General features: G+C 33.1%; 2 protein-coding genes and 1 non-coding gene across 13 annotated transcripts in view; all 3 read left to right on the top strand.

Moving 5' to 3' along the window:
• Positions 1 to 9,687, top strand: part of LOC106658946 (histone deacetylase 4) — a 52,949-nt gene extending 43,262 nt beyond the window's left edge. For 7 of the 11 annotated variants that reach the window (XM_014381150.2, XM_023463210.1, XM_014381153.1 and 4 more), the window contains 12 exons: positions 3,380 to 3,499; positions 4,793 to 4,936; positions 5,012 to 5,103; positions 5,231 to 5,337; positions 6,066 to 6,203; positions 6,861 to 7,117; positions 7,209 to 7,497; positions 7,588 to 7,863; positions 7,990 to 8,594; positions 8,669 to 9,223; positions 9,308 to 9,441; positions 9,521 to 9,687. In XM_014381150.2, the coding sequence (XP_014236636.1) occupies positions 3,380 to 3,499; positions 4,793 to 4,936; positions 5,012 to 5,103; positions 5,231 to 5,337; positions 6,066 to 6,203; positions 6,861 to 7,117; positions 7,209 to 7,497; positions 7,588 to 7,863; positions 7,990 to 8,594; positions 8,669 to 9,223; positions 9,308 to 9,441; positions 9,521 to 9,578 (2,775 nt within the window). In that variant the 3' untranslated portion in view covers positions 9,579 to 9,687. The remainder of the gene's footprint in view (positions 1 to 3,379; positions 3,500 to 4,792; positions 4,937 to 5,011; positions 5,104 to 5,230; positions 5,338 to 6,065; positions 6,204 to 6,860; positions 7,118 to 7,208; positions 7,498 to 7,587; positions 7,864 to 7,989; positions 8,595 to 8,668; positions 9,224 to 9,307; positions 9,442 to 9,520) is intronic. The other 4 variants (XM_023463209.1, XM_014381147.2, XM_014381149.2 and 1 more) reach the window with 4 other exon arrangements.
• A 3,990-nt stretch (positions 9,688 to 13,677) lies between these two features.
• Positions 13,678 to 15,496, top strand: LOC106658860. Its single transcript, XM_014381000.2, has 2 exons — positions 13,678 to 13,920; positions 14,382 to 15,496. Exon 2 carries the CDS (start codon positions 14,402 to 14,404, stop codon positions 14,813 to 14,815), a length of 414 nt encoding a protein of 137 aa, XP_014236486.1. The 5' UTR covers positions 13,678 to 13,920; positions 14,382 to 14,401; the 3' UTR covers positions 14,816 to 15,496.
• Positions 15,497 to 16,339: 843 nt separating this feature from the next.
• Trnav-aac lies at positions 16,340 to 16,412 on the top strand. Its single transcript has one exon. It is a non-coding gene; the product is annotated as a tRNA-Val (tRNA).
• Positions 16,413 to 16,744: the final 332 nt, after the last annotated feature.

Genomic DNA, 16,744 nt, shown 5'->3' with positions numbered 1-16,744 from the left:
TGCGGCTAACGAGCGAATATTGCACTTCGTAATCGATTCGATTCGTGAAAATGTAACTTTGAGTTAACTTTTTTTTGGCTCACGAGCAAAAAGGCATCACGTGTAGTTGGACGATTAAAAAAAAACAAAAGAACCAGTGGTTGGCCAAATCCGATTTCTCTCTCCGTATCTCATTCGTTAGATTCTATCCTCTTATCATTGTATACACATATCAATATAAACGTGACAAATACAAGTTAAAGTTCAACGGAATTTTGTCGGAAGCTATATGATAAATAATCAAGTCAAATAGTGCGTTAGAACTAAAACGTGAAATTTCGCGAGGGTCGCTTGGAAAATTACGTATAAAATACATGTACGTGGGCTACGTACGAAACGAGTGTACATAATGAGGAATCAAACGTCGACATCTATAGAGTTTACGCTTTGGCTTGTTCACTTGCTGTTCCGGTAATGGAGTACATGCATTATAGTACGCTGTTTATATATGTGTGTGTGTTCAAGTTCAAGGCCAAACAGCTCCGAGCTCGCGGCGGATGTGCGTGAACGCGACGCAGTATAAACTTATAGGTATACACCGAGTGAAAGAGGAAAATTTCGAGGTCAGATGGGACTTTTAATTCGCGATTTTGTTCCGATTTATCAACTTTACTACGAGCTAAAGATGTATTGCTTTGTGTATCGCGTGCTCAGATTTTATCATTTTTAATAATAGCTCATAGATCTATTTTTGGAAGAAAAAATTTTGCTCGCTTAGGTCGGCACTGTCCGTATTTACGCGGTGGCGTCGTAATGAGGCGCCGCCGACTTAACTGACTCTTGAATTCTGATCACTTGTAGAGCTACGAGTAAGTACGATCGGGTATTTATAAAATTCCTAACCTTACGATTAAAGAGAAAAACTCCTTCACCTCCAAAGTCAATAAATTTATAATTAACAGCGTTAAAAATGTACCTATATTTTTATATTTCTGAATCATGCAGTTCATTACGTTTCTTAAGGAAAAAAACATGGACTTCCCCAAAATCACGTGTTTCTATATATATACACCAAAAACTCGCGCACTTATATACTCACTGATCTTAAATTAGTTCAAAAATTAACAGATGTATACGGTACAACTGAAGTTGTTGTATTTTTAGGTTTTGCTTTATTATCGTTCTAAATAAAACCTCGTTTATTTTCAAGAGCTACTCTAAATCATTAAAACATTTTTTTGTCATAGCATATACGTTGCCGCTTAGGTGTGACGCTGTAGAAAAAACATATCAATAGATTTTGGTTACCCGCGGGCGCACCGCTAGATAAGTTGAGATCTGTGTATTATACATAGATTTCGTTTCGCATTATTATATTCTTACGCAAACGATGCTGATTTTTTTTATGATACTGCACTGGCTTTAGTATTGAAGTATAAGTATTTATAATAATTAATAGTTTCTTTGAATTTTGAAAAGATTAAAAAAAGTATCACGCTCATAATCTTTCTTATTATTTTTTTAAATCTACAGTGTTATAATTTTAAAGTTATTTTATAGGCTTTGAAACCTCGAGTAATTGATTTTTTCCATTTTACCACAAACAATTTTTTCGCAATTACATTTTTTTATTTAGCTTCGTTTCAATAGCAATATTTGTAAGATTTTGGAGCCAAAATAAATCGATAACGTCATCGCAAAAATGATGGTGAAAATAAAACCGAGTTGAAATTCAATGGATACCGCGTAATTATTGAATTTAGCGGGTAAATATTGACTCGAATGTTCAAAAATGCCTGCTCATTTGAAAATACATTCAGCGAGTTTAAATTTACAATATTTATTTTGTCTATAGCGCGTAAAATTGTTGCCGTGAAATTGGGTAATATTGTTAACAGCAAATAATTAATCAACGAAATTTTGTCTAACATGTATCAAATTATTTTCACATAATAAATAGAATTTGAAAATAACCCAAATCGATCGTATTCATATTTTCTTTCTCTCATATATAAAACTGAAATCTGGCAGACTGATAAAGTTTATATTCGTCATTTCAATATTTGTATTACGAGAAACGATTCCATATTAATTCAAATTTTTAATACTATATAGAAGTATATATTTATATTTTCATTCAGTACTCCCTCTCAATTTTGGAACATTCCATAGTTGTTTATTCACCACAAAAAATGTATAAACTTATTTCTACGATGTATTTAAAGATTTTATTATTTAAATTCCTAGAATCCTATTGAATTTGGCGATCATTAAACATCAAAATTTAAATTGTATAAAATCTTCGCGTGAAAATCACCAAGCCTTATAAAGTTTCATTCGTTACATTCATTCCTTTTTTCTTTTCATCAGTATGCAAATTTTTTAATATGCGTTAACTTTGTAACCCAAGGATGTGGCGATAATTCAACTGTCTTCAACATGTTTGTCATTGCTATATTATACAGTATTGATGTATTTAAAAATAGAAATCTAACGAGACAAAAGTCTAATTAGTACATATAGAACATTATTCATGATAGCTAATTTTCGGACATCCTGTGTCTGGCTTGAAAATCAATTTTATCGATAATTGTAAAACAATGCCACTCGGAATTCGTTCTTACGATGCATAATAAAACGCAATTTATTTTTAAAATTCAAAAAACACTCATACTGATTCATTAAAAATTGAACCGTTCTTAAAGGAAGGAAAGTCATTTTTACAACAAGAAATTTTAAAATTAGAACAAAAATCCTGAAGAGTAGTTATAAGTTCACATTCTTATTCGTTCAATAATCAAAATATTACTCTTAATAAAAGAAAGAGGTTTGAACCTGATCGAAATGCCAACTAAACATGATGGAGAGTATTCGGTGCAAGAGATAACGCGCCTGCTTGTCCTGCTTCTTGTTTAATGATCGGTCATACACAGTGAAGTGTTCTGTAATCAAATTCACACCTCATCCCCGGCCTGAATGACGTCGAAGCTTGTACTATAATGAAGTCAGTAACACATTTTTCTACCACGACGAAAAATTTAATTGTTAACAAGTAATCACGACCTAATATCTTATTAAACAATTTTCGCACTTATGTTTCATAATGAAATCGATATCTTGCTACACGCGAGTCTTTTATTCAAGTCTGATATGAATATTGTAATGAGCATTGAATTTAGATAGATAATATCTGCGCTCGTGAGATAAAACGTTTAGTATCTATAGAGCGGTCTATTGAAAAATCGAACACCTACGCAGATAGATAATTACACTTTTTCATTTATTTTGGGTTTCTTGGTACTTGAGCCTGTAGCTTATACAACATCGATATTGAATACGTTAAAGCTATTAGAAAAATAAAACAGAGATATATTTTTTTAGATATTTTGTTTTTATTCAGTTGCAGCAGCACTATGTTATTCAACAGCAGGTTTTACATCAACAGTTCAAAGAGCAAGAAAGGAAATTGGTCGAACTGCAACAACAACAACAACAAATGCAAACGATGAGAGTTAGTAATGTAATATCTTTTTTCAATGTAAAGTAGCAAAATGTTTCTGTATAAGTAGAAATATTTTAAAACTAAAAAAACTGATAATCCAATAAACATGCCCCGATAAGAATATAATCGATTGAATTTCCAAATTTCCTTAAAAAAGCTCGCTGCATAAAGCTAATGAATAAGCAAATAGAATAGTCAAGTTAAGAAATGATTCGGATCGATCCCAAACTCATTTATTAATTGAAAGCGTCTGGATTTAATACCTCTGAAAAAATCAATAAGTCTGATGCTATTTTATCGCAATAAGTCCAAGTCTTTTCGTTAAATCGCACGATTATTCAACTGCAGTCACTTCTCGATCGAAAATGTTACGCCAGATTTTATAAAGGATATTTTTACCACAATGGTTTGTTATAAAAAAATTGGAAATAAAGTTGTTTCATCGTAGTTCTGTTAAAAACCCAGGAAAAAGTTAGCGTTTCTATTATGGTTTTGAATTTTTTCTCATGATTCATAGTCAATTATTACGTAAATGATCACGTGATTGGGCGCATACACCGAGAAAAAAACCTTTATAACGCGGCTACATCATGGCTATTAATAGGAACTCGTTATCTGGCGTATCAATATCAGCCACTTTATTCTTTTTTGCCCTTGCGTGCGAAAACAATTTTTCTCAAATAGATCAAGTCTCTCTTTCTTTATCCTGTTCTCGAATTCTATAAAAATTTGTACTTTTATATGATCCATGAAGCATTCGTATTAGTGAACTTTTTTTACATGTATTGAAAAATTAAAAACATTGATTTCTGAAGATCATTGGCGATATCGTCTGAAAATATATGTTCTTTGTTTAAAAAGTCCAAATTGATTACTTTAACGAGTATAAAATTGTGAAAACTGTAACAACCGAAAAAATACAGTTCAAGTATAAACCATTAAATCTATCTTTCTTCCATTGTATTCTCCTTAATTGAAATAAAAAATAAAACGAATTGAATCTTGGAACCGAATCTCCTTCAGGAATATTTTACTTTGTATCTGCTGGTACGTTCGTCAAGATTATCAAAGCCGGTTTCTTATTTTTAGCGAACAAAGATTGAAAATATAGGGAGCATGCATGAAAATCGATTAACTGGTTTTTTATTGCATATATTTTTTTTACGGCGAGTTGTAACATCGGTATTTTTAACGATTCATAATGAATCGTATTAACTATAAATGTCTTAAAAAGTTTATTGTTTTTAATTAATCCATCTCTTTTGAAAAAATTATTTCATCATTCATAATAAACAATTGGTTTTTTTTTAGATTTGGCAGCAAAAGCAAATAAAAGAACAGCAACAAAAAGAGCAGCAGCAAAAAGAAAAAGAACGGTTAGAGGGAATGCGGAAAAAAGAAAATAAAATTCCCCACGGTGCAATAGCATCTCCTAATGTCAGGATGAAATTAGCAGTAAGTTTCCGTTCAACACCGACGCTTATTACACATTAATTTTAATCCATGAATTAATTTGTCATTTTTTTGCAGCATTTTTTAACTAATAAAAAGAAATTACAAGAGCAGGCTGCGGCCAATAATGGAACATCACACGCCCAAAGCAACACCGATCACAAAAATTGGTAAGTTCACGTTTGTGGCACACTGAATCTTGGTAAAACAAATTCAGCATAATCTCATTGTACCGAGAACGTTTTAATTTTCAGCACTATTGGAGATTAATAAAAAATATTTTATCTTTCGTTTCAGGCAACAAGACATAGTTTCAACTAGTTTAGTAAATGTCTCAGTGGTCAATCCGTACGGCTTACAAACAATGCAAAGAGAAAAATTAGAAATGCAGTTACGTAAATCAGGTAATTTTTATGGATTGCTCATAAAAATTAAGAGCTACTCCTCAATTATTTAACGCGCGTGTGCAACGCGATTTTTAATGAAACTTTAAGTTGATAAAACCCTATAATAGTGGGTCAGTTTTGAAACTTGCCATGTTATTAACTTTATAATAAAGCATGTTTTTTTTAGTTTTGCTTTTACTATTTATTGTTATTTATTCGTTCGCTATTTTATTTTTATATTTTTTCGCCTTAAAAGATGTAACAGCTAATATAAAAATGAATAGAAACACTTTTTTTGTTATTTTCATAAAATAATTTTAAAAAATGTGTCTAATAAATTTCATTTTTAATGAGCTCTTGCGTCTCGTTCAAATCAAGACTGCTGACTTTTTGTGTGCTTAACACTAGTAATAGTTAACATACTTTGAACTAATTGAATAGGTTTGAGCTCTATTGAAAAATTTAATTAATTCTTACATCAATGTCTTAAATTCACGATAATTTAGCGCCATTTTAATAGCTATTTATTTCTATATTAATTTAAACTCATGTGATAATGTAAAGCTCTCAAAGTAATAAAGTGCATTAAAAACTGTGGATTGACCCATTATTCATAGATCGTTTACACGCGATGACATAAACGATTTTTGTAATGAAAACGATGTAAATTCGAAAAAATGTACACGCAAGTTATTTTAAACGAGCAAAATCAACTTCATTAACCCTGTCCTAAAATTTTCGGGTAGCTTCGGAACCTAACATATTGAACAATGTCCGGGGGACTTTGAAGGCGCGAATTGAGAAAAAGATGACCAATGTTCGTCATTCTCCTATGAACCGAAGGAAGGAGCCTCATCAGCCACTTTGGAAAACATCGCTTACAAGTACGTCCTCACTTCAAAACAATCTTTTATTTTAATGTTTATTTAATTAAGTGAATCAGTTTTCATTTGATTTTTTACTATAATGTCTCTGTTAAAGACGTTTCTAAATTTCTCACTTGATTTACAGTAAATACTCAATTAATATGATTTATTGTCCAATTACTCCATTTTAATTTCGCGATCTTAGTCCGGTCAAACGTAGTCGCATGTTGAGTAACTATTCATGTTTTGTTAATTTATTCAATGAATTGATAAAGATTAATGCGTTTTTTTTAATAATACTTGTTTGACAACTAACAGAAAAGTACAATAAGCAAGTGGACATTCATGTCCCGTGATTTTAACACTTATAATTTTGATGTTCTAAAATATGATAATTAAAGTAATTAAGCTTTTTAGTGAATTTTTGTTTTTTATTGTTCGTAATAACTAACGAGTGAGAGTTTGTGTAAAAATTTTTTCATTTAATAATTTAATAAATATATTTTTATAAATAATTCGCAGTGGATTTCCGTAATGATAATATTTGAGTAAATTGAAGGCAGATGATAAAATTTGCAATTATAATAAAAAGTTTAATAATAATCTAGGCTAATAATTGATAAAATCGAGGCCAATGAAAAGTTCGTGGCAATTATCAATAGGATTGCATTGCAGATTCGGGTAGTAATTCAGATTCCGGGCCGAATTCACCTCCGACTTTAGGCAACTCGAGGTTCTCGCCGACCATCAGCGCCGGCTCGTGCAATTCCATCCAGGAGGAGGGCCGAGTCGCGACGTCTTCGTACGGCCAGCTGAACAGCGGCAGCAGCAGCGCAGTGCCGCAGATCAGCCCCACGGATTACCCGTTGTTCAGCTCACCATCGATGCCAAATATATCCGTGAGCAAGTCGCAGCTGCAGTCCGGCTCAGCGGTAAATTATTTAAAGTGCCGAATTATCGGATAAAATTTATCTCGCGAACGCGTCGAGTTTTAATTTTGGCCACCGCCGATGAATTTTGCAGAGGACGCCGACTTTGGCGCCCGTCTCGGAAGCCGAGGTTCGCGCGGCCTACACGGCGCGCTTCGGCGGCCCCTTGACCGGGCAGATATTGCCCGACACCCTGCCGTCCTATCCATCGATATCTCTGGCGGAGGGCGAGACGATCTACCTGCCACAAGGACACGTCGTGTCGATGTCGGGCGCCACCCCGACGGCCCGACTTTCCCAATCATTCCTTTATCGTTTGCCGATAACGGACGCACAGGTGGCTCACACGAGGCTCAATAGGACGAGCCATCGGCCGTTAGGTAGTATGTTGTCTTTTTTACTCCTACCTTTTCAAACGACCAATACTTATTTCGGCTTCACTGACGCTCGATTGAACTGTTAAAAAACAACAGCTAGGACACAGTCAGCTCCATTGCCGCTGAAGCATCCAGCTCTGACTGGAATGGTGATGGGCCCACCGCCACCGGCGACTGGCCATCCGTACGAGGACTACAGGGTTGTCACGAGATCACTGGACGAATCCAAGCCCTCGCACATGCGCGTCAAAGAGCATGTGAGAAATACGGTACTGATAAGAGCCGGATCGAGAAGTCAACTTCTGGACGATTCGCCTTTGGAGTCGGAAGAATCGGAAGTCATTGATCTTACTGGAAGAAAAGATCATCCCAGTATGTATGGCGAAGTTAATATAAAAATTGTAGTCGATTTATAAAACGTTGAATTTTTGGACTACATTAGGCTCCGCAGAAAGAAAATTAGACAGTTGTGTTAATATTCGTTTTGTATCCACGCAGGATCTGTTCAGACGGTCGCGATTGACACGCACGCTCAATCGAAGCCGGAGCAAAGCATCACCACTGGCCTCATTTACGACGCCATCATGCTGAAGCACGGTTGCACCTGCGGCGAGGCCGTGCGAAATCATCCCGAGCACGGCGGACGGCTCCAAAGCATATGGGCCCGACTGTCGGAGACCGGCCTGATGGCGCGCTGCAACAGAATCCGGGGCCGCAAGGCGACCTTCGGCGAGCTCAAGTCCTGCCACGACGAGGATCACGCCTTCCAGTTCGGCACGACTCTGGCGCCTCGTCAAAAGATGGACGGAATCGGGATAAATTTCGTCAGGCTCGGATGCGGCGGCATCGGGGTCGACAGCGACACGACCTGGAGCGACATGCACACCAGTGCGGCCGCCATCATGGCCGCTGGCTGCGTCATCGAGCTGGCGTCGAAAACTGCCAAGGGCGAGGTGCGAAATGGCTTCGCCGTAATCAGACCTCCGGGCCATCACGCGGAGCCGAACCAAGCGATGGGCTTTTGCTTTTTCAACAATGTGGCCATAGCCGCCAAGCAACTTCTAGTCAGAGGAGAAGCAAAACGAGTACTGATCGTCGATTGGGTGAGAAATCCTCCAAAGCCATTTGATTTTTAAGCGATTGGGCTCGAATGATTAAAGATCAATTTCGTTCGCAGGACGTGCACCACGGCAACGGCACCCAAAAAATATTCCTCGATGATCCGAATGTTCTGTATTTATCGATTCATCGCTACGACGATGGCAATTTCTTTCCGGGCACCGGTGGACCCACCGAATGCGGAGTCGGTGAGGGAACGGGTTACAACGTAAACATAGCCTGGTCCGGAGGCCTCAATCCGCCCATGAGCGACGCCGAGTACTTGGCCGCGTTTCGCACGATAGTCATGCCCATTGCGCGCGACTTCGATCCCGACGTGGTTCTCGTATCGGCCGGCTTCGACGCGGCCAGCGGACATCCGGCGCAATTGGGTGGTTATCACGTCAGCCCGGCTTGCTTCGGACTCATGACGCAAATGCTCATGACCCTGGCCAACGGCAAAGTCGTGCTCGCTCTCGAAGGTGGATACGACCTGGCGACCATCTGCGACTCGGCCCAGGAATGCGTGAGGGCGCTCTTGGGCGACAAGACTATGCCCATCTGTGAACAGGAGCTGTTGAGGCTGCCGTGTCAAAATGCCATTGATACGCTCCAAAGGACCATCGCAATTCAGGTACTTACCCATTGTTTCGTTTAGCTTAGCTGAAACAGTCCTTTTTATCTTATATTCGTGCTAAATTATACGATTATCTTGTAGTTGTCTCATTGGCCATGTTTGAACGAGTTTTCTCACATGGTTGGAATGAGTGCGGCTGAGGCACGACTGATCGAGGAGACCGAAACTCTTTCTGCCATGGCATCTTTGTCCATGAGACACCAAACTTCTTTCAGGTGAGTTTTTGATTATATTTAGTTAGCGTGACATGCACTCAGTTCCAAGATTAAATTTTGAATATTTTTGCATTTACAGTACCACGTCAGAACATTCCAGTATAGAGGAGCCCATGGAACAAGATGAGGCCAAGTAAATTTAATTATTATCGTGTATGTGTAAACGGTGACATTAAGAAAATTATTTTAAAAAAATAAGAAGGTAACATTAGTTTTCTCTCTTTTTCGATTTCCTTGGAAAACTCACTAGAAATTAAATTTATTTTTCGTAAAGTGATAGTTTGAATAGAAAAATATAAATTTATGTATATTATTAAAAACGATGTGATTCTCTAAAAAACAATTAGAACTAAAATGATATTAATTTTCTATCATTAGACATTTTTTTAAGGAAATCAAAAAGGATTTATTTATAACTTATTTTCAACTCTCCGACGTTTAGGCTCTCTTATAAAAGTCAAATCATCCATTTTGTTTAAGTGGTTAATTTTAAAAACTGATTGTCAAAAATTGTTATTATTATTTTTTTGTCGATCCAAAAGATAATGATCAAATGTTGACATCAATAAAGCGGGAGTCAATTCATAAGACTTATGAAAGTTTCAGTGAAAAATTATCTCTCTATTTTATACTTGTTATGTAACGTTACTTTGTTTCAAGGAAAGTAATTTTTTTAATATGGATAAATTAGAATCAACGAATGACAATTTTAACGTCCAGTAAATAGAGAGTGACTATTTTTTGTACATATAGATACGCAGACTGTAAAATATTTGATTAATTTTAACGATATAATAATAACTTTGACTGATTATTATTATACGTTATTTATGATTATTATAATTAAATCTATTATTGTAAATTTTCGTAAACTACACAATTACATGTACGCAAACGCGATTTTGTTAACACTACACTATTAAGCCATACTAACGGCGGTTTATTGTCGATCAAAACAACCTTGCCGTATCAAAAATATGTAATGTATTTGTATTCGTAAATATCACTATATTCGAATTTTAAGATTCTTTACGTGACACACCAGCGCTGGTCGCAGGTGCGCTTTTTTATCTTTAGTATTTAACCGAAAATTACGAGAACGTATAGCAGGTCAAATACTTGTTTATCATAGTCATCTCGAAGAATTAGTCATTCTTCAAAAATATAAAAAATGTTTGCGTTTATTATAAGTTATTTTCTATAATATACCGTTTTCAGCTATGGTGCAATTTTTGTGATATTTTGTGCAAAAACCCGTTGATTAAGTAAAAAAAGTTTAAAAAAACTAATCGAGATCATCATGTTGACCTTCAGATCTTTTAATCGGCATGCTAGACCATGAGTAGTTCGAGAAGATGAAACATGACGATGCACTTATAAAAGAAGCATGTGTGAAATTTTGCGAAAACAATATATAACAAGCATTTATTTTTATGTAATGCATTTTACAATGTTGTCGAAGTTGAGAAGAGAAATTATGAAAACGATATGTTGATCGATTGTATGATATATTATATGTATATGAAAAATTTATGGAACGAAGTGCAAATATATGATAATATGAATGTGTATATAATATATGTATTCATGCGTACCTACTGACATGAATTTTTTTGTGGAAATGAAAAAATTATGTGATACAAATATGTGTTGTATTGAAACAGTGCTATTAATTATTATTTGCGCGTCATGAATATTCTATACCAATATATAAATACTTTTTAAAGCAGAAATGCGCTTATGAATCTCAAATGTTTGATAAATATTAAGCATGTTGCTCTTAAAAGATTTTAAATGTTTTACGTCATATTGTATGAAATTATTATGTGAATGAAAAACAAAATTTTTACAAGAAATATCGGCATACTTCACATATAAATATAACAAATCATTGTAACACTATAAAGTTCAAAAGAAAAATGTAAACGCATGCAAAATAATATGCTCATAATCTGCAAGTGTAACCTCATACTTATGCTCTACGACCATAAATGCTATATTTGTGCCCTTTAGAGTCTTCAAGTATTTTATAAAAAAAAGAACACACTTCTTTTTTAAAAACTGTCAAAATTATTATATTATTGCACATCGAAACCATAATATTTTTTCTAGTTAGATGTTACGTACAGCGAAGGCCTATAAACCACGTTTTTATAATTGTTTTATCGTTTTATAACAATGATGACAAAACGGCTTCCATAAATCGCAACTTTTGTAGAGCTCTGAATGATGGTTTCGAAAGATGATGATATTATAATTTCTGATATAGTAAACTTCCAACATTCCATTAAACAATACTTGCTAAACTGAATAATTAGTTAATTAAGTTTTAAAATTATGAATGCTAGTGCGTGGGTGATAACTATGTGATCGATGTTAAATATCATTGTATAATATTATTAACAATATTAATAACAGCAGTGCGCTTGTGCACGAGTGTTGTATGCATATAAAAAAATTAAGTATCGAATGTATATGTTGACTGTTAAAAAACCAATAGGTATCACAAGAACCCAAAATTACTATTGTATGTTAAATTAATTGTGCACAAGATGTTGAGCACGATATGACGGTATTTATATGTTAAACATACCACTAATTGAAATAGTCATACTTTTTTATGTATATAAATGTACGCCCTAAATTAATTTTGAAAAAAATAAAAGTATAATGATTGTGTTATTAAAGCGATACAAGTTCTTCACTTTCTTCCGTATCTGTATACAATTTTGATATTTTTTTAAATTAATTGTGAGTATAGTGTACTCAAATCACCGATTTTCTTTAAAAACTTAAAAATATCTCAATAATAGTCCAAAAATAAGCAGGTATAGTATTAAAAATGTTTTGTATTTATAATATTTTATCTTAGAGATTATTTATATATCAAGTACCATAAACTTAAAAAAATATATATGAACCATATTTTTCCAGAAGTAATTTTTACCGAGATAAAGATTTATTTCCAAAATTAAGATACTAGTAGAAAAACCTCTGGAATGTTTCCTGGAATACACGATACAATGCTCTGATTCAATCCTACCTCTATAAAGGCAACGATTTCAGCGGACTCGATTTCAGTTAGAAACGGCCTACAAGATGAAAAAAAGCATAAATAATTTAAAAATTAAAAATTTTTCTTACGATAATTTTATTGCTGAGTGTATACAGTTTGGTTTGGTTAAAAATAAAAAGTGTGTATGCAACTAATTCAGATGTATTTTGATCAACTTTTTGTGAGGTTTCGGGTAATATAATTTTCTAATTGGTAAATGGAAACATAAAAATTGGCATTAAAAGGTAATCATTAAATACACAAAAATCGACTGCTAAAACTATTCATATCGAAACTCATATTTATGAGTGAAAAATCAGTGCGAAGCAATTGAGAGTGATTTTAATTTTTCATGAAACAATATTTCATAATCATTTCTCGACACTGTATCAAACTGAATTTTTGGGTGAACTACCTTAAGGATTATATTTTAAGGTAGTTTCTCATGGAAATTATTTATCCATCGACTGTGAAAGTCGAGTGAATAACTGGTAATTTTGATCTAATTCACTCATTAAAAAAGTATTTCTTGAAGCTCGAAAGATTCTCTATTGACAATTAATTCATTTTACTGCATGAACGTAGCTGACAAACGCTTAGAAAAATACCAATTTGAAGATTGATGGACCTTTTGTTTTATTTAATCGTTTTAATCGATTATCTTAACGAGGCGGTTAATCGCTGACTCAAAATCGCACTTGCCTAAGCGTTTACTTTTTGAAAGAATTATATTTTTGAGAAAAATTAACAGTTTTTTAAATAATTTAATTGAAGAAGGAAACATGATACATATGTATAAAAGGTATCTTTTAGAATAAGAGTAAAAGAAACTCTAGTTATCTTGTATGTCTTGAAAAATGAGCAACTTTATATATTATATTGAAATAAAATTAATTTACATTAATACAGTTTCATTCGACAGTTTAATAATCTACTAATAAAAACAAACCTCTATAACAATCACAAATAAACGAACTCGGTTAATAAAGAAAAAGAATGAGTTCGAGTAAGCATCAAAATATTTTTATGTCAATATGATATTTTTGTGGCTTCTGTGTGGTTTCTGTGAGCTTGGATTGAATTTGGGCAATGCAAAACTTATTATATGAAAATCTATTTGGTCGAACGTTTCTCAATTCATAATTCTGAATTGATGCAGACAGTTTCTCTTAGTTTTAATAAACACAATAATGAGTTTAGAGGGGATGACTATAGACTCATTTCTTATCTTACGGACATTTAGTTGACGGTAGCCGGCTTAATGAATAGGAATGGAATTATAATTACCCGATCTCACGTTAGTGTATACGTACACATATAGCCCCAAATTTTTGAATCAGTGTCCAACAATCTAGCGATCGACTAACGTCTCGGAGCGAGTTCCTTGGGAGATTGGTATTACGTCAGTTGTATCAAAAGACAAGGTAATTTTTTAAAATTGTAAAATTTTGTAAAATTAGGTGTTTTAAAATAATGTTCAGTGTATAATTTTTTTGTTATAAAATGTAACAATTGATTTTGATTTTCATTAGTATTTTGCATATAAGACCGACGAATAAACGAAAAATATTTGGTTATTGCTTACAAACAAACTTTTGTAATTATTGAAGCTGTGTACTTTTGTGCGGACTCCGAAGCCAGTGTAAAAATCAAAAGCTTAGTTATCATTTCTAAATGTTTATTATATATTTTCTAAAAACCTTCATGGTGTGTTAGAGGACATCCAAATGTAAAAAGTCATATACATGTCAGGAAATGGGATTGAAAATTTAATACTTACACTGGTTTCCAAATCCTCTTAAAAAGTTGATATAACAAATATGTTATATTAATGAGTTTCACAAAAAATAAGGGGTTATTTAATTATGTACAATTTTTATTGCAGAAAAATAATTAAAAATCAATATGAGTATCAACTTAAATATGGACACAGAAATGATCGATAATGCAAGAAACGACGAGATCGAGAGAAATATGTTGAGTGAAATAAACTTGGAGGAAATATATCCTGCTTTTGAAGATCAGGATAATTCAAGTAAACTGGGTGAAGCGGAATTCGATCGTTTAGCTCAAATGACAGTGAGAAATATCATGTATGGAACCCAAGAAGATTATAATGAAGATTTACTTGATTTTTCTTTATCTGACATGGCTGGACTAGAACTTGACACGGAAAACACCCAAGTACACACAATGCTAAGTTTTGATCACAATTATAATTATCACGAGGATAATAGAGAGCTAACAGTAGTGGACGTATGGGCGGTCATTTCTAAAAAAGCGATTGAATCAAGTTTAAGCACTGCAGTTCTAGCTTGAATATGATCCCTCGATCTTGTCTGTGCACTTGCGATCGCTAAACACGAGTGCTCGAGAAAAATGAAAAGTTGATACTTGGTAATGATCGTATAAAGAATTTTTTACCCATGAGAGATGAATAAAATCGACGTACAGAAGAATATATTGGGTTACATAACTTTTATGTATAAATTAGCTGCGCTGCATTATATGATATACTGAATGTATATCATATAATGCAAAATAGAAAGCTAGCGCTTTCTATAACATTTGCCAGATAAAATGTGATTTATTTATACAAATTTAAATAATCAATGGAATAGGATCATATATGAATTATAAACTCTGAAGATATAAAATTATGGAAAAAAGAGTTACTGATTAAACAATCAGTGAATTGTTAAGAGATTCTGAGCAAAGATAATGATAATGAAATATTAATAGAATGATTCCAATTTTAGAAACTGTCAGAATGATGGTTGTAGAAAAGACGAATATTTAAATCTTTTGAAAAGTTTGACTGATGATCGATTGGGAGATTATAAATTATTTGTAAAAAAATTAGGCCTACAAGTTAAAATAAGTATATAAATTTTGAGAGAAAAAATGTTCGTCATTAATACATTTACTCCTCTATTTTTCATATTTAAAAAATAAAAAATATTTCAAAATTAAATTAATTTGACAGAACATAAAAGTTTAATAAATAAACATTTATAAAAATGATTAATTAATAACTATCCATTTATTCAACAAACCTTCCTAACAACTATTAAATAAATTTTTATAATACAAATAATTTTGAGTTTTTTGTCCCTTAATGTAGGCGAAATTTCAATATTATTTTCAAATATACATGACTGCTACATATTTTTAATGCCCGTGTAATTTTATTTGCAGTATTACATCCAAAGCAAATTTTCTTAGTCTTAGAGCTCATAAACATCAATTTACGAGTTTTACCTATTGAAAGTAAATCAAAACATTGCGTGATTAACTAACCGTTGGATAACTTACGAATATTTGGGATGTACGTTCGTGTGACTATAGAGAAAAATTATCTAAATATTATAACGAATACAAGTATGAACACTTAAATGAATAATTTATTAATTATAATTTTTTCTTATAAATGCTATACATAAAGTGTGAGATATAAGTACATGGCTTTTTGTCAATCAATTTATTTTAAGTCTAGTGATTTGATATTTACTATAAGTAGTTGAATATTGATACTATTGTTTTACTCGCTTTTGTACTTAAAAAGACCTTTAAGAACTTGAAAAAAAGTTCATTATGGGTTAATCGTGATGTAACTCATTTATAATAAAAAAATGATTACTATTTATAAGGCGTTACTTTTAAAAAGGATGAAATAACGCAGTATTCACCCAAACTTTTACATCAGAGGGGAATTTTTGTATTTCTTATTTGTAAATTTTTTTTTCACATTTTAAAAAATTTTTTAGAAAGATTTTTTTGATAATACATGAAATTTACGTATAAAATTAGTATTTTCAATTCTTTCATCTGTGTCAGTATCGTGTTTCCGTGGTGTAGTGGTTATCACATCCGCCTAACACGCGGAAGGTCCCCGGTTCGATCCCGGGCGGAAACATTTTTTGTAAAATTCGACTCTAAAACCATGAAACAACTGTTTGATTACATAATACATCTATGTCAAGGAATACTTTTTTAAATTTTATGTTTACATTTTTGTTTGCTTGTGAAGTATTTAAAACAATCAGATTTTTCCTGAAAACCAATTATTAAAAACTTTGCAACTAAGGTGGGAATGATTTCAAGGTGGTCTAGTCCAGGCTGCGATTATGTCAAAGTTTTCAAACCGCTTGTGACTATGTGATTGGGCACTCGTTGCGAAAGTGTAAATCTAGAACGATTAATTGTGTAATATCCAACTTTTAGATCAATATTGCAATTATTCAAGGA

This window comes from Trichogramma pretiosum, unplaced genomic scaffold (assembly GCF_000599845.2).
Source record: "Trichogramma pretiosum strain Unisexual culture from Peru unplaced genomic scaffold, Tpre_2.0 scaffold28, whole genome shotgun sequence".
Lineage (NCBI taxonomy): Eukaryota > Metazoa > Arthropoda > Insecta > Hymenoptera > Trichogrammatidae > Trichogramma > Trichogramma pretiosum.
This window is presented reverse-complemented; position numbering and strand designations above follow the sequence as displayed.